This window comes from Otolemur garnettii, unplaced genomic scaffold (genome assembly GCF_000181295.1).
Source record: "Otolemur garnettii isolate 467f Iridium unplaced genomic scaffold, OtoGar3 scaffold00007, whole genome shotgun sequence".
NCBI lineage: Eukaryota > Metazoa > Chordata > Mammalia > Primates > Galagidae > Otolemur > Otolemur garnettii.
The window spans coordinates 8090595-8114538 of NW_003852402.1; the positions used below are offsets into that span (position 1 = coordinate 8090595).

The 23944-nt window shown below is 39.8% G+C and overlaps 1 protein-coding gene across 8 annotated transcripts in view; it reads right to left on the bottom strand.

The window, feature by feature from the left end:
• TNRC6B (trinucleotide repeat containing 6B) overlaps positions 1-23944 on the bottom strand; it is a 261212-nt gene that overhangs the window by 64849 nt on the left and 172419 nt on the right. For all 8 annotated transcript variants that reach the window (XM_023509249.1, XM_012801146.2, XM_012801145.2 and 5 more), the window contains 2 exons: positions 14228-14315; positions 8718-8739 (listed from right to left, as the gene is read on the bottom strand). In XM_023509249.1, the coding sequence (XP_023365017.1) occupies positions 8718-8739; positions 14228-14315 (110 nt within the window). The remainder of the gene's footprint in view (positions 1-8717; positions 8740-14227; positions 14316-23944) is intronic.

A 23944-nucleotide genomic window follows, 5' to 3' on the forward strand; every position in this document is an offset into this window, starting at 1 on the left:
GGGACAGCTTGAGGCTCTGTCTCAAAAAAAAAAAAAAAAATCTACCTCTGAAAAACCTTTCCTGAATTCTTAAGAGTAGGTAGACTTAGCGTCCTCCATTTGTGCTCCCGGGAACACGCTGCCTATCTGGCCTCGCCACAGAATTTGCCAAATTGTATGGAGTTTCCTTTCTCTCCCCTCACTAGGCCCCAACTGTCTCCGGGCAGGTCCCACCCTCCATATTGCAGACCCCAATAGGAAACTCTAGGCCTAGAGAACCACAGACCTCAACTTGTTCTGGTTTCTACAGCACCCTGGACTCAAAGACTTGAACGGTTCTCTGTGAAAACACTACAAATATCATACATCTTTGTGCTTTTGTCAAATAAAAAAATGCTTCCTCAACTATTTAAAATAAAATTTCAAAATGTATTTACTTTTTCTGTTTGTTTTTTTACCTTAACTTTTCAAAATGGCAAATAGGCAGCACAGGACTGTGTGGGGCGGCACTCTGCTAGACCTTTGGCCCTCCCCTGTCCCCACCACAGAGGACTCTTTCTGCACTCCTCTAGCTTCACAGTACGAAGAAACCACTATGTATTCCATAAACCTCCACCCGGCAACCACAGGCTGACAAGTCAGATATTTGAGGCCCAAATCCCTGCCACCAGGGTCAACATTAGGGCCAGCTCTGGTGGCAGTACTGCTTTGCCTGCTAAAATGATGCTGGGCCAGCATGTCACTCGTCTAACTGGCTCCTTTATGAGAGAGATACCTCATCAAAAATCTGGGGGCCAAATCTATAGCACCACTGGATGTTAACAGGTACTGTGAGTGATAGGAGAAAAGAGTAGGTGCCTGGAGGTAACTTCCAGATGACCCCTGTGTCTAACCTTAGCCAACCATAAGGCTGGCCCTCCTAGTAAGGAAGGGAAGTCAGAGTATCCACAGTCTGAAGAGCAGAATAGAAATGTGACTTGAAACTGTCATTAATCTAATATTAATGGCCTATAACAGCCCATGTACAAATACTTAGTAAATGAGTAAACATAATTTAATGATTCATTTTCTCTATGTTTCTAGAGGATTTCACAGCACATGGCATTCTCAATTCTTTTTTCCCTTATTATGAGACTAAGAAGCTGGCATGGTCTGGGAGGGATTCTTCCTAACTGGTTTTTAGGAAAGAAGGAGCTATGCTTCTGTGAGGTTACCCATCTATAAAAGGACTAGGATCTTCACTTGAAGTTAACCAAGTCCACTACGTGCCTTAATTCATTTCCCTAAAAAAACAACAGGACAAAGACAGAGCAGCCTACAGGACTGGGGCTGTTGACTAGTTTGATTAACTTTGTAACATTCACAGCATCATTTCAATCAAAGAAATCTGATAAGCATCATATATTATGCAAGATTCCTTGCAAAAGCTCTTCAGAGCACCTTCCCACCATCACATCACCTCATAGCGACAGAAGGGATGAAAATGATAAAGTCATTATATAACAAGAACATGCTGCAACCATTTTTGCTTCCAATACAGTGCTCTGTCCCTGGAGATAACTTATTCAAAACTCTAGGACATAGAAAAAGCCTATGATACTACGCTAGTCATAAGATAGCTGTGTTTCAGTGCATAAATAAATTCTTATTTTGTTTTTTTAAGAGACAGAGTTTTACTTTATCACCCTCAGTTGAGTGTGATGGCGTCATAGCTCACAGCAACCTCCAATTGCTGGACTTAGGCGATTCTCTTGCCTCAGCCTCCCGAGTAACTGGGACTACAGGTGCCCACCACAATGCCTGGCTATTTTTTGCTGTACTTTTTGGCCGGGGCCAGGTTTGAACCCGCCACCTTGGTATACGACGCCAGCGCTCTACCCACTGAACCACAGGCACTGCCCAATTCTTATTCTTTTTTTAATTACATTTTTCTGTGAGTTCAAGAACATCAAGCACTTAAAGGCCAATAAGAATTCTAGGAACTGGCTCGGCACCTGTGGCTCAAGTGGCTAAGGTGCCTGCCACATACACCTAAGGTGGCGGGTTTGAATCCAGCCTGGGCCTGCCAAAACAACAATGATGGCTGCAACCAAAAAATAGCCAGGTGTTGTGGAGGGCCTGTGGTCCCAGCTACTTGGGAGGCGGAGGCAGGAGACTCGCTTGAGCCCAGGAGTTGGAGGTTGCTGTGAGCTGTGATGCCACAGCACTCTACCCAGGGGGACAGCTTGAGGCTCTGTCTCTAAATAAAAATAAATAAGTATTCCAGGAACTAACTGGAGAGCAATGCTGCCTTTGGCAAGAAGCCTGATCCAACCTAATCACCCCAAGTCCAAACTTAAGATATCAGAATCAGTGAGTGTCCCTTGTCATGTTCCAGAACATTATACAATATCCTAAGAAACTATCATTAAGTCTGAGTATGTTAATTGCAGGCTCTTTCTTTTTTGAGTCTTAGGGATTTGTAGGTTGTAGTGCAAGTCTTTCCAAAGACGATGCCTTTCTAAGTTAAGGGCACAGTTTCTTATTTTCTAGAGAAAAGGCCTGTGGTTTAAACATGGTCTCTGTATCACAGGGAAATAAAAACATTGTAAAAATGCTGGGTATTCTATTTTCTAATTTCCATTCCTTTACTTCTATAAACCACTTACATTTTTTTTTTGAGACAGAGCCTCAAGCTGTCGCTCTGGGTAGAATGCCATAGCATCACAGCTCACAGCAACCTCCAACTCCTGGGCGCAAGTGATTGTCTTACAGGTGCCCGCCACAATGCCCGGCTATTTTTTGGTTGTAGCTGTCGTTGTTTGGCAGGCCCAGGCTGGATTCGAACCTGCCAGCTCTGGTGTATGTGAATGGTGCCTTAGCCACTTGAGCTACAGGTGCTGAGCCCATTTACAAATTCTAATGCTAGAATTTTCACCATTCTTACCCCCTTTGCAGTATACCATTCTCATGTCTTATAGTGTGAACTTCTAATTATCCTCTATTTCTAAAAAACTTCAGTAAGATATTACTTTTTTTTTCAGATAAAAGTATTCAAAGAAACTTCTGAAATAGATTTCTGAATTTTTTAAAAGTAGGCTGGGCCCGGTGGCTCACTCCTGTAATCCTGGTATTTTGGGAGGCCAAGGCAGGAAGATTGCTTAAAATTAGGAGTTCAAGACTAACATGACCAAAAGTGAGACCCTATCTCTACAAAAAGTAGTACAATCAGCTGGTGTGGTGATACACGCCTGCAGTCTCAGCTACTCAGGAGGCTGAGGCAGAAGGACTGGTTGAGCCCTGGAGTCCAAGGTTGCTGTGATAATGCTACTACACTCCAGATGATGCCACTACACTCCACTCAAAAAACAAACCAAACCAAACCATATATATTCATGACAAACCCAACAGCTACACAGAACCAGTACAAACTATTATTTCCTTTAACCATCTTGATGGGACCAAACATAAAAAAATTATCTAAAAATGCTTAATATATAAACAAGGTCTTAAAATGTTTTACATCTGATGACACACAGTGAATGGATGGTGTGTACCGAACAATTTTCAGGAACCACTAAGCACTGTCTCCCTTTCTTTACCTTCCGCTCACCCCTCAACCTTTGAGTTAAATGAAAAGCAGTACACTGGCTTTTTCCCTAAGTCACTAATGATCTTCACTGCCAATCTAATAAGCACTCATTGGACCATTTCTTCTTTGACTTTTCTATAGTTTCTGACACTCATTCCCTCTCTCTGTTTTTGTGAGCCCTGCTCCAGCTAGCTCTTCCTTTCTTTCTTGCTCAGATTGTCAAACTTTTGATCAGAGTCAGCAAACTTCTGCGAAGGGACAGTAAATATTTTAGGCTTTATTGGCAATATAGGCTTTATCACAACACTCATTTCTGCACTTCTAGGGGAAAAAGTCATAGATAATAATATGTACACAAGCAAGTGTGGCTGTGTACCAATAAAACTATGTACGGACAGTGAAATATGAATTTCGTATTTTCACGTATCATGAAATTTTGTTCTTTTTTCCTCTAATAATTAAAAAACGTAGAAAACATTCTTAGCCGATGGGCAGTACAAAAATAGGTGGTGAGGTAGAGCTGGCCTTGGCAGCAGATGGCACTCCTGCTTTTGACTACCTCCATAATCATTAACTTCAGAATGGCAGTTGAATTTAGTTATTGAATTGTGGCTTTTAAAAAACAAACAATGGGGATCAGGCAACATAGCTCATTCCTGTAATCGCGGCACTTTGGGAGGCTGAGGTGGGAGGACTGGTTGAGGCCAGGATCTGAGACAAGTCTGGGTAACACAGTAAGACCCTGACCCTAAAAAAAATTTTTTTAAAATCAGCCAGACATAGTGGTGTGCTTCTATAGTCCCAGCTATGGGGACACTAAGGCAGGATGATCACTTGATCCCAGGAGTTGGAGGTAGCAGTGGGCTATGATGATGCTACTGCACTCTAAACTGAGTGACAGAGCAAGACTCCGCTCAAAAAACAAACAAAAATCAGGGCCCGTACAGTTCAAACACTGAAGTTACTTGTATGCAAACACTTTCATACTCCTTTAATCATCACTTATGTATAAATGTTTCTCAAATCACGATCTCTAACTCTGATCTTTTTTACCCCTCTCCTCAAACTTGTTCCCTATAACCCAAATCTCCTTTCTCCTCCCTCAAAGAATGAAGCCATTACCCAACCAGCTGCTCAAGTCAGAAACCTGGGAGGTATCTTAAGACTTCTGTGTCCCCCCATCATTATCCAATCTACTTTAAGTTAAACTTAAGCACCTCTGCAATTCATTCCTTAATTTCTACCCCAGTGTTCCTATCCTGATTTAAGTCCTCATTATCTGTGGCCTTCTGGATCCTGGAGTATAGCCTTTTGACTGAATCCAAATTTTATAGAACAAATCTTTTTATTACAAGTGATGCAGCAGAGAAGGATGAAGGGTTTTTTGGTACTTAAAAAAGAATAACCTTGGCTGAGTACAGTGGCTCATGCCTTTAATCCTAGCTCTCTGGGAAGCCGAGGTGGATGGCTTGCCTGAGCTCACAAGTTCAAGACCAGCCTGAGCCAGAGTCAGACCCAGTCTCTAAAAATAGCCAGGTGTTGTGGCAGGTGCCTGTAGTCCCAGCTACTCGGGAGACTGAGGCAAGAAAATTACTTGAGTCCAAGAGTTTGAGGTTGATGTGAGCTATGATGCCACGGCACACTATCAAGGGTGACAAAATAAGACTCAGTCTCAAAAAAAAAAGAACTTTGAAATCAGAAGGCCACAGGTCCCCAACACTGAATGTCCACTTCGTTGATCCATGTCTCATAATAGCCCACATTCACTCCCTCTCTTAGGGACAGGTAGTTCTACTTCTAAATAACTGGTTCCTCACCATGGAGTCAGCACACAGATGTCTTTACAAAGTGTGACTAAACAAAACATACAACAGAAAATTACCAAGAACAATCAAGTGTTAGTCACCAGAGCCCTTTCTATTTCTGAAGACAGTTACCTGAGCTAAACAACACCTTCCCCTTTGCCCCCCTCCCCAGGTGTTTAACCTTCCTAAGGTGACAAATTCCTTCAACATTGGGCCCAAACTCCATATGATCTGTGGAGATTGATCTCTGTTTCTTTCCAAAGCATGGGGTCCATTACAGGAACCATATTAAGTCCCTTCCTGGATACCATACCTCTATTAATGCAGCTTAAAGTCATGTTAGTCATTCCATGCCGAAAATTCGAATTAAGTCAGCCATCACACTAACACTTTTTTAATAAGGCTAAATTGCTATGTCCAAATTCCTCCAATATAAGTCTATGAAATTGGGCTTTTTAAACCTAAACTTAGCCTTCATCTCTGTTAAATTTTATCGTCCTAATTCTGATCTGTTACATCAGTTCCTCAGACTCTTTGGATTCTAAGTCTAACATCCAAGAAAGGAGGATATTCACTAACTTAAGTGTTTTTTATTAATTAGTACTTGGGTAGCAAGCCAGCTCTAGCCTGTATCTTCACATAATCTCCACTTGAAATCTCTGAATTATTCTTTTCAGAATTCTCACCATTTTTAAAATGATGTAAGATAAAGAATGACTATATAATGGATCTACTTTTTCTGTGAAATACAGAAAAATCTTGACTTTCGTCCTCTCTACAACCAGAGACTCAACACCAATAATCTTTTCTTTTCTCTTACAGGGACTGTTGGGGGAAGAGGAAGAGATTCAGAGTTAAAGGAAGACATGATCTTTGGGGAGAGTAATCGGACTCAGGACATGTCAGCTGAGGAAAGACAAGAAGAATAAGTAAGATTTACAGTACCCAAGAGCTTCTCAGGAACCAAGATGAAGCTGTGGCTGCAAACCTAGGCCCCAAACTAGAGAAGTCAAGGCCTCCTTTTATGTTTATAGTGTAATATATACTACGTACAATTTGTATTTTTATTTCCTGTCTACTCACTGGTTCTAATAATTAAATCCCTTAGGAAACCTGAAATGAGCTTTCAGCTGCCTGTAGGATTATTTTACTTTACTTTTTTAAAAAAAATTTTACTTTATTTTTTGATTGCAGAATAGGGAGAAGGGAGACATGTGGGGACTGTGAAGTTGTATTCCATTCTATGGCAGGTATGAGGAAAGATCCTAATCAGAAAAAAAAATTGGAAGTGAATAGAGAAGAAAGTTTGATTTTTATGAGGAAAGAAGAATACATTTGAGAACACAGCTTGTATGAAAAAATAATTTTATGAGAAAAAATGTCTAACAGATTTTCAGTTTTCCAATAGAAACACTACTTACCCCATACAGAACACCTTGGTTCTAAATCCCAACTAGTAACTGGATTCACAAGTATTAGACTTGGGGCCAGGCCTAGGAACCCAACCACTGTGTTCTAGAAACCAAAGAGCCTGGATTATCCAGGAAAATGACAATTTTCTCATCTGTTGCTCCCATAAATTATCAAACAGTCCTATAAATATCAACATCTAAATGCCTAAACAGTATGTTGGTTTAGAAAATACAGATACTGTACCACCATGAATAATACTATTTCTATGACAAAGTGTAATTTATATTTCAAATAAGTAATTAACAAAGAGAGTTCCAAAATAAGGCTTACTTGTGGGCTGGAAACTAGGGGAATGTGTAAGGGTAGAATACTATTCTCTCCAGCCAATAAAGATAACATAACTAATAATATTATTTATAACAGTTTAATTTATAAATCACTACAAAGTCCTAGACTATGTTCTTCTTTGAAATTTCTTTTGATTAGAAATATATCACATTAATCCCTAATTATTCAAGAATTTGTTTTCCATAACAAAATTTCTTAAGGAATTAGCGCTGTCTTTATTAGTCTTCCATCGCTGTGTGACATGCTTTAGTTTGGTATTCCAACACAACAATAAAGAAACCAATCTTTACAAGGCCTCACTGTCAAGCCTTGACCTTTCCATCACCCTTACCCTCCTTTAAGTTACAGTCCCCTCTGATTCCCTTCCTCCAGAGGAGTGGTTCTCAGCCAGGGTCATGTACTGGGATCACCTGCAGAGCTTTTCAAAATACATCCGCTACGCTCAAGGCTGGGACTGTGAAAAGTTTGGCAGGAGGGTTGGGTTTGCGTATTTTGACACCTCTATGCAAATGATTCTATCTCATGTATACCAAATTGATACACATATTTATGTGAGCAAGAAGAGGAGACACATCCAGGGATGAAGTCCCTCATTCTTAGGGGGAACTGACTCAAAATGTAACCATCACCAGACAAAACATAATCAAAATTAAAATCAAAATTGATAGGAGAGAAAAACAGACATAGACCATTAAGTAGAGAATGACCTGAGGGATTCCTGCTTCTATTTATAGCACATCACTGTTTTGTAACAGAGTTAACCTACTCAAGATGTCTTATCTTTAAAAAGCATACTCCAGGCTCTAGCTCAGAAGATAGTGTGAACATACTACACGCCAACATCCCATCTTTGGACTCCATGTGTGCCATGGGTTAAAGTGTTTAACAACCTTTTCTAGTTCCCATTTGTAAATTAGGACCTGGTGGTCTGTCTTTTGATATTGCTTTTTTTTTGAGACAAGAGTCTCATTCTTGCTCTGGGTAGAGTGCCATGGTGTCATCATAGTTCACAGTTAACCTCAAACTCCTGGGCTCAAGCAATCCTCTTGCCTCAGCCTCCCCAACATTAAAAAATTTTTTGAAAAGATTCAGTTCAAAATCATGACCCATATACTTTTATTTGTTGTTGTTGTTGTTGTTTTGTTTTTCCCGAGACAGAGTCTCAAGCTGTTGCCCTGGGTAGTGCCGTGGCGTCATAGTTCACAGCAACCTCCAACTCTTGGACCCAAGCGATCCTCTTGCCTCAGTTTTTCTATTTTTAGTATTAATAGGGTCTCGCTTTTTGCTCAGGCTGGTTTCGAACTCATGAGCTCAAGCAATCCAACCGCCTGGGCCTCCCAGAGTGCTAAGATTACAGGCATGAGCCACCGTGCCTGCCATATACTTTTAAAACAAGGTATTTCCTCTTTTGTCTCCCCCCAAATTTAAGGCCAACTAGAAACACTAATATAAGGACTTGTAATTTGTTACTACTGCTCTTCAGTGACTGTAAACTAGCCACCTTAAATTACTTTGCACCTGCTCTCTTTCCACTGAGTCAGCCACTGTGCAAAATTTAAACACAAAAGGTTCTAATAATTTAAAAAGAAAAAAAATCTTACCTTTGGTTTTTTGTTCCGTGACCTGCAAAATGAACAGACATCAGCAAATGAGATTTGCTTTCCAATTTAGCATGATAATGTACAACTACTTTAATTCTGACAACTTAGGTAATCCAGGCTGTCAGATACACAGGCATAGTTGAAATCTAGAAAAAGAAACTGGGAGTCAATTCAAACATCCTCTAGACTATAGCTGTAATTTACCAGACCACCATTAGTAAGAATACTTGAAAAAAAAAATAAGAGCACTATACTCTCATTATATGATGTGGTCTCTACACCATGAATGTTATTTGCCATTTGGTTGCTATCTAGAGAAAATCAAATAGTTGTGGCCCCAAAACTAAATCAGCCACAGAGACAAAAAGACTCCTCTATGAATATGGACTCAGACACTTAACCTCACACCTAAAAAGCAAAACTTCAGGGACCCATCATAGAGGCATGAGAGGTCATGGTAGGAAAGTATGATTCAAAACTAAGACTTGCCATTTTCTATTATCTATTGAACAGAGAGATAATAGTACATCCCTGCATATACCTTTATGGGTTGTTGTACAGATTAAATCAGATATTCATGCCAATGCTCAATAAATGTTTGCTACCATTATTAAAATTGATATATAACATGAGGTGCAGCAATATGACTGAAATATGTAAATTTTGAACAAATCAAGAGTCCTCTGTTAAAAATATTTCTTCATACAGTGACTAATTCATCTATAGAAGTGATTAACTTAAAAGGTTGGACAGACTGAGCACAGTAATAGGTTTTTACAGAGTTTGGAAACGATGATTAGATGCCACATGAAAAAGTGCTTCTGATATTGTTAGGTGAGGAAAATAAAGGTACCTAATTAAAATAAAGGAGGGTACGTGTCCCGCATAAAACTCACAAAGATTATACATAAGAAAAACATCCAAAAGGAAATATGCTGGAATTCCACTAGTGGTTACTTTACAGTATTGAGAGTATAAGTGCTTTGTCACTCTTTTGCTAACTATTAATGTCTAAAAGCATTTTTATATTGCTTATCTGATGTTTGTAATAAAAATATTCATATAGAAAAGATCTGATCATTTGCAGTCGACCACACTGGGTTACTGCTGAAGATGTTTATGAACATGTGGTCACCTTTGGAGGAAATGCCCTGCAGCTAACCTGCCCCCTCACAAAGGCTCCCAGCACTCCACTGTCAGGGGATACATCTGACTTAAGCAGTTTACTGCAAGACCTCCTGAAATGCTTCCTATGAAAGAACAAGCTAATTCTATTGTAGTCAATTTGTGGAACACTGTGCCTTAAAACAAATGTTTCTCAGTATTCACTGTTACAGAGCTCAAGTCTACTAAAAATATCCTTGTTTAATTTTTCTATAACCCCACTTATCCAAGAGTTAACGATTTGCATCCACATACCAATTCCCTAAAGTAATTTAGGTTTTATACCATTATAAGTTATTTCTTAGAATGCCATTTTGAAAATCCGTAATACGGGAAGCTACAAACCCAAATAATGTCCAATATGTCTTAAAATGTAGGTTCTGTTAAAAGAGCTGTCCCCCAGATGCTGAAAAGCTGGATGATCAAAGCGTGTATTCTGCCAACACTAAACAATGCTCCTTTAGCAGCAAGAGCCTAATGAACGTGAATAGAATCCTTCTCTGACACCTCTCTCGTGAATGGAAATCTAACAGTTTATTCAGTGAAGGCTTTAGAAACAGCAAACTGTCAGTGCCATTGAACACAGTGTAAAAACCTCATGCTTAATTGCTGGGTGGAAGTCATTTAATTTTAGCTTTAAATAAAAGTCAGTTCCTCAAGAAAATGATGTTGCCATCACTCATTCTTGACCATTCACTTAGTAAATAAGCAATTTTTAAGTGACTATTCTGCACCAGCCACTGCCCTAGTGACTGGCAATACAAATACGAATAAAACCTCAAGAAACTTAGTCCAGCAATAAAGATAGACACAAAGAACTGGCTACACAGTAGGCGGGTAAGCAGCATGAAAGATGTGGAAGCACTTAGAAGAGGCACCACAAACGTCTGCTGACTGACTGACTGACCACATAATAGAACCTCTGGCACATTCTCTACAGTTCTTTGCATCACAGCACATTTTATGCCTCCTAGTTGAGGGGTTGTTTCTACAATAAGGTTGGAAACCACTAAGACAGTCACATGGTAAGCTTTGTGTTCTTTCCTTAAAACTGCTAAATCAGAATTTAATTCTGAAATTATGCAATGGTCCAATATAATAAAACAATCTCAAAGGCCATGGGTTAGTCTATCTCAACCTAGACTGTTAGCTGAAATAAAAAAAATTTGAGGGCAGCGCCTGTGGCTCAAAGGAGTAGGGTGCCAGCCGGAGGTGGTGGGTTCAAACCCAGCCCCAGCCAAAAACTGCAAAAAAACAAAAAAACAAAAAAACAATTTTTTTTTTGAGCAAAAATGATTGAATATTTATTGCTTGCAATTAACCACTTCAAATCTCATTTATGGTGAGACCTTTGCCATCACTCCTTAATCAGTTCTTAATGCAGAAGCAAGCACACAGGAGAGACTGTCCAGCTGCATAAACTCCATTCTCCATGTCAGCAATCCCAATTTACACTCAAATATATCCATACCATCTTCATTTTAAATAATTTTTCATAGTGGAATCCACAACACAAGTATGTAATAGGTAATATGCATATTCTATTAATAATTTCTTGATATTAATATTTTTAGTTTAAGAAAACACTGTTATCTATGTTAAGAATGAAAATGGAATGAATATTGTGTGAAATAATTGCTCTATTTGGCATCCTCTTATTAACAGCCTTTGCTTGAGTTCTTTTGTGTCCAGCCATTCCCATAGACTACAAAAGTTAATGCTTATACCAATTTATTTATTTTTTTAACAAAAACTTTATTGTAAGCAAATTATACCTCAATAACCTGACTTTCTTTCTTTCTTTTTTTTTTGCAGTTTTGAGACCGGTGCCCTACCCTTTTGAGCCACAGATGCTACCCGCTTGTACCAATTTAGTAGGTGAAATGTGTGAGTACGTTGAAGGAAATAAAGATTTTGCTAAGGTTCAATCTCACATCACTCCATTAGCAGGGGGAGAGTGCTCACCGTGTCAAGGGCACAGGAACAAGAGCCCTAAAGCCATAGGGGCGATGCCACTAACACCTAACAGCTGGTGACCTGCATGCTGCAACCTCAGGGATAGGAAGTGGCTGTATACCGAAAAAGAAGTACAAAAAAGCTTCTGGGTGTTACCTGACTTCTTTATTCAAACTTTTTTTTTTTTTTGAGACAGAGCCTCAAGCTGTCCCCCTGGGTAGAGTGCCATGACATCACAGCTCACAGCAACCTCCAACTCCTGGGCTCAAGCGAGTCTCCTGCCTGGCTATTTCTTTGGTTGCAGCTGCCATTGTTGTTTGGCAGGTCCCGGCTGGATTCGAACCGCCACCCTAAGTGTATGTGGCTGGCGCCTCAGCCACTTGAGCCACTGGTGCCAAGCCTCAAACTTTTTTTTTTTTTGAGACAGCTTGTCACCCTCGAAGCAACCTCCAACTCTTGGGCTCAAGCGATTCTCTTGTTTTAGCCTCCCAAGTAGCTGGGACTACAAGCACCTACCATAGCATCTACCTATTTTTTAGAGACGGGGTATCACACTTGCTCAGGCTGGTCTCGTACCTGTGAGCTCAGGAAATCCACCTGCCATGGCTTCTCAGAGTGCTAGGGTTACAGGTGTGTGCCACTGTGCTCGGCCCCTTTTCTTTTCTTTTTAAGAGACAGAGGCTTGGCTTGGCGCCTGTAGCTCAGTGACTAGGGGGCCGGCCACATACACTAAGGCTGGGGGGTTTAAGCCTGGCCCGGGCCTGCTAAAACAACAATGACAACTGCAACCAAAAAATAGCTGGTGTTGTGGCAGGTGCCTGTAGTCCTAGCTAGTTGGGAGGCTGAGGCAAGAGAATCACTTAAGCCCAAGAGTTTGAGATTGCTGTGAACTGTGATGCCACAGCACCTACCGATGGTGACGTATGAGACTCTCAAAAAAAAAATTGAAAAAAGAGTGTGGCCCAGGCTGGAGTGAGGTGGTGTAATCACAATTCATTGCAGCCTCAAACTTCTGGGATCGAGCAATCCTCCTTCTTCAGCCTCCTAAAGTGTTGGGATTATAGGTATGACCCACCATGCCCACCTGGCCCAGACGCTTTATTTTAGATCAGCAGTTCTCAACCTGTGGGTCACGACCCGAATGTCCCTTTCACAGGGGTTGCCTAATATCAGATATTTACATTACAATTCATAACAGTTGCAAAAATTATAGTTATGAAGTAGCAACGAAAATAATTTTATGGTTGGGGGTCATCACAAAATGAGGAACTATATTAAAGGGTTGCGGCAATAGGAAGGTTGAGAACCATTGTTCTAGATTCTATTTTTTATACAACCCTAACAAACTAAGATAGATGAAAAACAACACATTAGAAGCAGATAGGCTGATAGCACAAAGAGGTGATAGACAACATACTATTATTAACAGAAATCGATAGAAACAAAAACAGACACAATTTTCAAGAGCATGGCAGTCTATTATAGCACCAAATTATTTATGAATGTCCCTCTGAATTAAGGGACAAAGAAAAGATAAAGTTGTATTTCATATAGTTAACATGGCAGGGTCACATACAGTCCAAATCCGAAAATCTTCCAGGATATTTTCTTATGCTGATTCTCACAAACGATTTACTTCAATAACTTAAAAAATGAATTATGGTAAATGCCATATCTGGTAATGCTGAGAAAACCTGCAGTGAGCCTTATACCTTACCCTAGCTTGTATTTGATTGCTTTGACGCAATTCTAAACCTAGAGAGATCTTTAAACCTCATTAACAGTTTCTACCTCACTAAACTTTGGCTTTGATAACTAGCACCATAGCAGGGACCCTCAAACCTGCCCCTCAGTGAGGCCCTAATTCTCAAGTGCTTCAGGCAGTGGTAACCAGAACTGGTAGCAAATCATCTTGCCTCCAAAAAGCCACCAAAGCAACCCTGCTGAACCAGAGTTCCAGTTAGGAGATACTAGCTTTCTCCCACTTCCAATTCTTCTAACTTTTAAGTAAACTAATATCTCACGTAGCATTACTGAGATCTGGGCCAAGCCAGTTTCTTTTTTTTTGTTTTTTTTTAATTTTTTAAGAGACAGAGTCTCACTTAATTGTCCTAGAGAAAGTGCTGTGGCATTATAGCTCATAGCAACCTCAAACTCTTGGGCTCAAGCAATTCTCTTGCCTCAGCCTCCCAAGTAACTGGGACTACAGGTTCCTGCCACAACGCCCAGCTATTATTTTGTTGTAGTTTGGCCAGAGCTGGGTTTGAACCTGCCACCCTCGGTATATGGGGCCAGCACCCTACCCATTGAGCCACAGGTGCTGCCCCAAGCCAGTTTCTTACTGTGCATGCTCAGAACATGTCAAGACAGACTTAACTGATTAAACCCACCTTCTGAGTGGCTTCTTTTTTCTTTTTATCCTCTTTCTTCCTTTTCTTGTCTTCCATTAACTGTTCTTCCCTTTCTTGCTCCTTCTCTCTGTTAAAGTAATATCATACCAGAAGGTTACACAGCTATATTCACAATTCATTTCTATAAGCAAATTAAATGCTTATAGATGGTTCCAAGATAGTAGTTCTTCTCTGTGAACAGTATTTCACCTAAACCCAAAAGGATATATAAAATGTACCACATTTAATTATTCTCACATCTTGGTTTATCTTCTCTTTTCTAAAATATGACATTTAGTTTCAAATAAGTCTATTAAAATGAGATTATATAATATATAGCTAAAAGAATACGTGCACACACGGAGGATTAACGTACTTCTACTCAGCAAAGAACTTTATTTGAATATGGTAACATCCCATTTGCTTCTGGCAATACTCCTCACAAATAATGCAATTAATTATAGTACATATATGTCATAATTTCAGTGGTTCCCATGACATCTTCAGAGTGAATAGAAAACCTCTTACGTGCTAAAGTCCATATTTTCTCATTATTAATACTTCAGGGTATATATATATATTGCTTATGTTTTTAAGGCAGTTATTGAGAGTATAAATCAATGTATTCCCTATTGAGTTCACAAATGTATTCTCCTGTACACATGAATTAAGACAGTCAAGTTTTGTTCCACTTAATTACAACAAAATAATGCACAATAATAAACATAGCAATTGAAGAAATGTGCTGAATCTTAAGAAGTTAAGATAATATAATTGCTATTTCACGTTTCACAAATAACTTACGAAAAGTAACATTTACTCTAATTCCATCAACTTTTCCTCTATGTATCAACTGAGAAAAACCACATAAGCAACCTACTGGTATAACTTCAAAGCTTAAGGGAGGAACCTCCAGACCTAATGCTTACTGAAACACAGACCTAGTCTCAGGTCCCAGAGTACTGGACAGATAATGCCTGCAGTACTTATGATTTTCTGTAATCAACATAACAAATCCACAGTTTCACAAATATCCTTTAGATCAAAGCCAAGTTCAAAGTGAGTTAAAATAAGCCAAGTGTGGTGGCTCACACTCATAATCTCAGGTAGCAGCTTTGCCTGTGCCAATGCACTCTAGCCTCGGAGTCAGACTGAGACCCTATCTCAAAAAAGTGAGTCAAGGCTGGTGCCCGTAGCTCATTGAGTAGGGCGCCAGACACATACACCGAGGCTGGTGGGTTGAGCCTGGCCCAGGCCTGCTGAGCAACAATGACAACTGCAACCAAAAACTAGCAAGCATTGTGGTTGGCCCCTGTAGTCCCAGCTACTTGGGAGGCTGAGACAAGAAAATCGCTTAAGCCCAAGAGTTTGAGGTTGCTGTGATTTATGACACCACAGCATTCTAGTGAGGGTGACATAGTGAGATTGGCTCAAAAAAAAAAAAAAAAAAAAAGGTGAATCAAATTAAAGAAAAATGGTAAGTAAATGTAGGTTTGCAAACATGGCAAAAATCACAAGGTAGTTCCTAAAGGTCTCAAGTTTGGGCAGTGGAGATATAGTTTAACACACTCAACCCATACAATAAGAACTGAGGACCAAAACTGAGGTGGGCTCTCACGAATAGGTAATCTTTTATTTATAGATACAAAAAAATTTAAAAATTGTTTTACCTACATGTTTAAGTTGTCACTGACTTTGTCTACCTTCACAAATACTAGCCTTTCTCCTTCTGCACCTTGGGGCATAAACATACAAAAACCTGATAAGTAAAATTCATACAATCAGGGATGAAATTTTACTGAAAATTCTAATGCTGAATTTCTTTGGGGTCAGAGTATGCATAAGTATGAAGCTCTTAGAGAAAATCCACCAGCAGCAGGACACTACTTTGAGAAAATGAGTTTACAAGAACTGGCAAGATGGATGCTGACCATCTAAGCGAGACTGGCCACAGATCCTGTCACACTGGGCTCTAAGAGCCTTGCTGCAAGTGGAAGGAGAGATGGGGTTTCATCACGTCCAAATTGCCGTAATTTGGCTTCTGCATTTTATAGTGAAACTGACTACAGAAAACGAGCAACCACAGTCTGAATATCTGTTTAAATATTCTTTAAACAAACAAAAAAAGCATCAAGTTGCCATTTTTTCTCAATCTAAAATTATTCTAAAATTAAGAGTTTATCTTAAAAAATATAACCAAAAAAAAGAAGTTTTAATGAGACACATTCTTAAAAAACAACTAACCTTTTCAAATATTTTCCCTATAAATGGGTAATTCAGGGAAAGAGATAGACATTCATGCTTACTAGAAGATTTATTTCCAAAACAAATATTTTTCAAAGCTTTCCAGGAGACAGGCTGTGCTTTTGCCCTGGTTTTTTACCTTGAATCTTGGTAGAAGTTAGTCTTCTCTTTATATTTTACTTCCTTAGGAAGAATTTCCTTTGCCAAGCTTGCAAGTTAAAAAACTTGCCATTTACTTAACACTGAATTAAACGGTGTTTTCTAATTCAGCTGCTCTCTCCATCTAGGCTGCACATAAGCAGCATTTGGAGAGCTTTAAAAAGATCCCTATGCTGAATCTCTCTCCTCAAGGGCTATAGGACAAGCAACATGGAGACAGCAATGAACACACTTAGCATCCGATTCTGTGGCTCACTAAAGAAACCAGAGTCCTTTGGAAAAAGAGCCTAGAATGTGTTTAGTAAGTTTGCCAAAAATTAAGGAAGTGCTCAAAGAATGCCAAATGGTCACAGAAGACGGTCTGAAGGGGCTCCTACACGCTAAAAGTGGAACAACATGAACATCAAAATAAATGAGAAGAAGACAAGAGTCCATACAAAGAGAGATAGATAATCTTTCACTTTCAGTGATAAAGAATATAATATTCACATAGTTTCATAGTATCTCTCTCTAAAATACTTATAGAAGGGAGAAGAGTAATCATACAAAGGAGAAGCATGTGGGCACGGTGGCTTACACCTGAGCTCAGGAGTTTGGAACCAGCCTGAGCAAAGTAAGACTCCGCCTCTAGTAACAGAAAAACCAGCCAGGCATTATGGTGGGCACCTATAGTTCCAACTATTTGGAGGCTTCAATCCAAGAGTCTGAGGTTGCTATGAGCTATGACACCACGGCATTCAACCCACAGTAACTAAGTGAGATTCTGTCTCAAAAAAAAAGAGGAGGAGCCTGGCAGATCCACGTTAATCAAGGAATCCATGTGAACATCAGGGTAATAGCACAAATTGAAACTGTAAGCTGCTTCACAGGATGATGTAAGAAGAACACAGACAGCATCACTTCTTTAATAGTCTTTTCAAATGCATATAACCTGTATGTCATCACAAGGAAGTATCAGACAATTCCACACCGATAGGCATTCTACAAAATACTGGCCTTCAATCTTCCAGTTTCAAGAGCATGAAGTCAAGGAAAGAATGAGAACTGTTACAAAGGGGGGTGACTGAAGAGACATAAAACCAGACGTAACCTGTGGTCCTATTGCTACACAAAGGCAAGTGTCACACCTTTAACAGAGCTAGAGTAAGGCATAGTAATACCGGAAGTGCCAAAAAAAAAAAAAAAGGCATACACATTTTTAAGAGCTATTATCTATGTATTAATTTCTGAAGTTGAATTGAATTACAGTAGCAATGTGTGGGATGATGTTTGCTCAAAAGATGGTGTTCATCAAATGAATGCTAGTGTCACCATGTGATGGGCAGGACAAAGAAAATGGCAGAAGCATGAAGTGGCACGTGAAATCCGAGAATGTTGTGGAAGTATAACGACATATAATGGAGGTCTGAGTATGGGGAACCTTAAAGGATGTGGTGTACCCTAAAAAACCACCGACACTGGAGGTACTTGGGGAAGAAATTACAACAGTATGCGCAGTGATACAAGTGGATACTTCGGTTAACGTTGCTCAGCAGTAGTCTGGAGCACCTTCTGTAACTGTAGAAGTCAAATGTGACTTGGATTTATCTTTTGTTATCAGTATATATTAAGTATGATAATTCCAATACAGTTTTCTTCCTATCTTAAATTTTTTTTGGCACTCTCCATGTATCAGTGTTAGTTTTTTCCCTTGATGGTTATATTGTAGTTCTATAGAAGAACATTCTTTTTTTGTTAGATACACTACAGCATTAGTGAAAGGGCTGCAGTTGGGTGATGCTGGGCCAGCAGTTTATTCTTAAATGACTGGGAGGGGGGAAAATTTTTAAAATTATACAGATTTAAACTCTGTAAATTTGAGACTGTTTCTAAAAACAAAATTCAAATAACAAACACAAAATTACTGTTCAGGCAGCACCCTGGATCAATTACATAGAAATCTCTAAGGATATTCAGAAGTCTCCCCCAAGTGGTTCTAACATGCAGCTGGAGCTGAGAACCACTGCTCTAAATTCTTGTTTAAATCTATACTTTTAAACATTATTACCACTGGAGGCAGGGGCTCACGCCTGTAATCCCAGCACTTTGGGAGCCTGAGGTGGGCAACTCACTTAAGGAGAGGAACTCAAGACCAGCCTGGGTAACAGGCTGGTGAGACCCCTTCTCTAAACACACACGTGCACGCGTGTGCACAGTAGTCCAGCCTGGTGGTGCATGCCTATGGTGCTTCCACTTGAGAAGCTGAGCTGGGAGGATTTCTTTAGCCCAGGAACTGGCTCCTGCCGTGAGCTATCACAGTGCCACTGCACTCCGGCCTAGATGACAAAGCAAGACTCCATCTCTAAAAGAAAAAAAGATTACTACCTAATTTGAAGCTCAAAAATCAAACTTCCCATACAGCAACCAAATACAAATGCCAGATGACGAGGTGAATCCTACTCAACCATCAACTGTGTCTAAGTATGAAGGGCAGGAGAGATCGTCCATCTTCTCTCTCATCTCTTAAGAACATGGCCAAATATAAAATTGCTTTGGCTCATTTGGTAAACACTTAACTAAATTTATTGAATACTACAGGCACCTCTACTTCCCTGCTACGTGCCGAGAATGGTTCACAGGGTGCCCGGCTTCCAGGTAGGTAAGGAATACAGAGCCCTGCACAGCCCTCAGGGCCTCAGGGACTCCTAGCCCAAACTAACCTCATCTTGCTGCAGTGTGCTGCACAAATCTCTTTTCTCTGTGTCTTGACATTAACAGGTTAGGAAGCCCTTGGCTAGGAGCTGGGGGTTTCCTGTCACTTCTGCTTGACTCTTTGTCAGTCTTATCTTGAGTTCCCCAGTTTTACTTGTACTTGATTTTGTGTGTGTTTAAATAGTTTTGTCATGTTTTATCACATGTAGTTTCGTGTGTCTACCACAACTATCAAGATCCAGAACAGTTCTATCACCACAAAGATCACTAGTGTCACTCTTCTTTATAATCGTGCCTGCTTCACCCCACCACCCCTTGCAACCTCTGGCAACTAACCACTTGTCTTGACTTTAATAGGGAACACTCCTCTTCTCAGGGAGCACAACATGGAAGACACAGTCCTGGAGCTTATGGCTATAATAGCAGTTTCCTGAATGTGCTGGGAAAGGAAAAAGCTCCCAAGGGACCCCTAGTTCTGTGGTGCTGGAAAGCACTGGACCATGGGCTTCTCAAGCACCTTGAGGTAGCCTTACCACTTAATAAACCCCGAACGCCAGTGAGGGTGAATTCTACTGTCGTACACACTGATAACTCAGCTCAACACAAATTTAAACAGGGGATTTTCAGAATGTATCCAATATATGTGATTCATACAGATATGTATTTCCTCAGAAGACAAAAGGTAATCTAGGCAATTTTTAAGACAGTAATGAAATAATGAGGCAAAAAGCCATTACTAATCATAACTAATTAAAGATTAGCGATACCACATGCATGCTTGGGGTGAGAAAAATTAACAAAAGATTACAATGAAAAGGTTTGAGCAAAGTGCTCAAAGTATCCATTTAGAGTGTTTTTAATTAAAAATGCACAATAAAAAAAAAGAGAGAGCAGGTTGGAATATATCCATTCAAGCAGAGGAAATTACATAGTAGGGTACTCCAAATATCTGTGTTGAATTTGTTCTTAACATTCTTTCATTTGCTGGATCTCACCAAGGGAGTTTAATGGGATGCTAATGTAATTTGGACATATTAAATTAGCAGACAAGGCCAAACAGCACTGGGGCACAAAAATCATTCTGAGACTAAGTGGCTCATGAGAAGAACACATTAAACCTAGAAAAATGTAGGTTTAAGTACATTCTTCATTGATTTAAAGGGATGTAGAAATTTCTCCTTCCTTCAGTTACATTGTCTGACATGTGACAAATAATACTTTTATATGTAACAAAATGCAACACTACTCCTTCTACATCTGTGTTGTCTTTCTTTCTGAGATTGTATAAAGCAATGCTTGTCAACTTTTAGTGGGAATCTTATTAAATGCTGTTCTTACGTAGTAGGTAGAGATGGGGCCTACAGTTCTCCATTTCTAGTAAGTTGCTCGTCCCTGGACCTTACTTTTGAGGAGAACAGGTACAATGCCCTTGTTGTTTCTTTTCAAGAAAATATGGAATTGTAGTAATTTCTGCGTCATAACCCATTAATATCACACTTATGCCTTATTTCTCTGTTTCGATGCCAAATTACAGTGTAATCTCCATGAAGGTATTTTAAAAGGCAATTAAACAACTCCGTGTAGTGACTACATGAAAATCCACTGAGAGGATGATGTTAGGAATAGGTAAGACCAATCTGTGCGTGTGCAGGCAAGGACACCTGCTGGCTGGACGACAGCAAATGAAGGCAAATGAAGGCACTTACGCAACAAGCCATGCAAGTCCCATCAGCTGTAGGGTGAATGCAGATTCCAGAGATGGCGAGTGAGTTTCCCAGTTTTGAGGCACGTGTAAGCAATTTGCTAGTTGGAATTACTCAAACCAAATAAAGATAGATAATTTCTTTCTAAAACTTGCTTTCACTTTTAGAAACACTATGTGGCCAAAGCTGTAACCAATGATCTGAGGAGATTTTCCTGCAAAGAAGTTCAGCGTGAGAATGGGTGTCTGAAAAGCTGAATTTGAAACCACTTACCTTATGCCTTATATACTCTGGCTTGGGGACCAGAGTATATAAGTTAGCAATCGCTAACAAAGAGAGATACAGCTTCCTATTCAATCTTAGTACAACTGGGTAGAAAGTTCTTCACACTGCCTTGCCTTGAGAAATGTCCATAGCTGCCACCCAGTAGTCCTAAGCCTTCCTTTTCAGATCATAAAGACGTCTAAATATTCATAGTTATCCATCTTGCATCTCTGCAGCATTCTTAGTTCCTTCAAACATTCGACGCATGACCTGGTTTCCTATTCCCTTACCACTGGTCATTTTCTCCTAAACGTGTTCCAGTTTATCTACACTCATCCAATTACTGGGCAAAGCAGGACCATATAAAGTGGGCCTTCCACTTCCTCGTCTCAGATGACATACTACTGCCAATACTGTCATAGAGGCTGTTTGCTCCCTTTCTTGAAAACCACAACTTACTGAGTTATGGACACCCATATTTTTTCACAGTATAACTAACTCACTTTCCACGACCAAGCACAAGATCTTAACATATATCCCTGCTAATACCCTCTGAGCCAGACTGTCAACCTGTTTTTACCACCAACCTCTATATTCCCTGCACTACAGAGAAAGGCAAGAACTACATTTTCCAGAATCCAATTCCCTGTCTGGTTCCAGATCAGAAGCCACTAAGACACATGCATGTGCACTCTCTCTCTCTAAAGTAGAGATGAATGGGGGTCTCTTGCACAGACTGGTCTCAATCTCCTGACCTCAAGCAATCCTCCTACCTCAGCCTTCCTGAGTGCCAGCATTACAGGTGCGAACTACCATATCTGGTTGACAACTTCTACAAAGAACAAAGATGAAGGAATTACAAACCTGATGTCAAGACTTGTTATAAAGCTACAATAATCAAAACAGTGTGGTACTGGCACTAAAATAAATGGAACTAAAAAGATCAGTGGGATAGAATGGAGTCCAGAAATAGATTATTGATTTTCAAAAAAGGTGCAAAGGCTTCAAACGAGAAAAGACAGTCTTTTCAACAAAGGGTGTCAGAAAAACTAGTAGCATGTCAAAAACTGAACCTCAGGGTTCAGTGCCTGTAGCTCAGAGTCTAGGGTGCTGGCCATATACGTCGGAGCTGGTGGGTTCGAATCTAGCCCAGGGCCTGCCAAACAACAGTGACAACTACAACCAAAAAATAGCGGGGCATTGTGGCGGGCACCTGTAGTCCCAGCTACTTGGGAGGCTGAGGCAAGAGAATCACTTAAGCCCAAGAGTTTGAGGTTACTGTGAGCCATGATGCCATAACACTCTAACACTCTACTGAGGGCAACAGCTTGAGACTCTGTCTCAAAAGAAAAAAACCCGGAACCTCAAGCCATGCCTTGTACTATATAAAAATTAACTGAAAATTGATCACAGACCTAAATGTAAAACTTAAACCTATAGAACTTATAGAAGAAAACTAGGAAAAAATCTTTATGACCTTGGCTTAGGCAAATTATTTCTTACATAAAATACCAGAAAGCATAATCTATCTTAAAAAATTGATAAATTTGGTCAATCAAACTTAAGAACTTCTGCTCTTCAAAGGAGATGTTAAAGAATGAAAAGATAAGCCACAAAATGGGGGAGGGGGGAGTTATTTGCAAATCACTTATCTGATAAAGAATTTGTATCTAGACCACATAAAGAACTCTCACCCAACTACCTCATTTTAAAAGTGGGTAAAAGATCTGAAGTAACACACCAAATAAGATATACAGACAGCAAATTAGTACATAAAAGATGTTAACGTTATTAGTGATTAGGAAAAAACAAATTAAAACCACATGGAGATGCCAACACACACAGACTTACGGAATATCCAGAATTAGAAAGATTCACTATACCAAGCCTTTGTAACTGGGTCTCTCACATGATAGGAAGGTAAAATGGTACAACTACTTTGGAAAAAAGTCTGGCAGTTTCTTAAAAAGTTCACCATACACCTATCATATGACCCAGCTTGCCATTCTATGCCCAGGTACTTAGCCTAGAGAAAAAAAAGCATACGTCCAACAAAGACTTCTAAACGAATATTCATAGCAGCTTTAATAACTGAAAACTAGAAATTGCCCTACTAAGCATCAACAGGTGAAGGAATAAACAAATTAAAGTCTAGCACACAACCGAACGCCACTCAGCAACAGAAGGAAGGAGCTACTGATACACACAACGTGGATAAACCTAAAAATAATTATGTTGAGTAAAAGAAGTCAGGCAAGAGAATACCTACTGTATGATTCCAGTTGTATAAAAGTCTAGAAAATTCAAACTTATCTACAAAGACAAAAAGCACATCAAAGGGGCTTAGGGAGGATGGGGGAGGGTGGGAAGAGAGGATGATAAATGGGCAAAGAGAGACCTGAGGGGGAAGGGTGAAAGATACAGTCATTCTCTTTTGTATGCCCCAAATACAGGCAGTTTATTATGTCAATTAAATCTCAATGAAGGGCCAAAAGGAAAAATAAATAACAGAAAAAGAAAACCTTTTCCTCCCTATTTCTATGGAATACCTAGAATGGCCTCTGTTTCCCTGACAGAACTCTGACTGATGCAGCCTGTGAGATCTGATAAAAATCAGCTGAAATTTCACCCTGGGTGTGCACACTGCTCCCTAAGA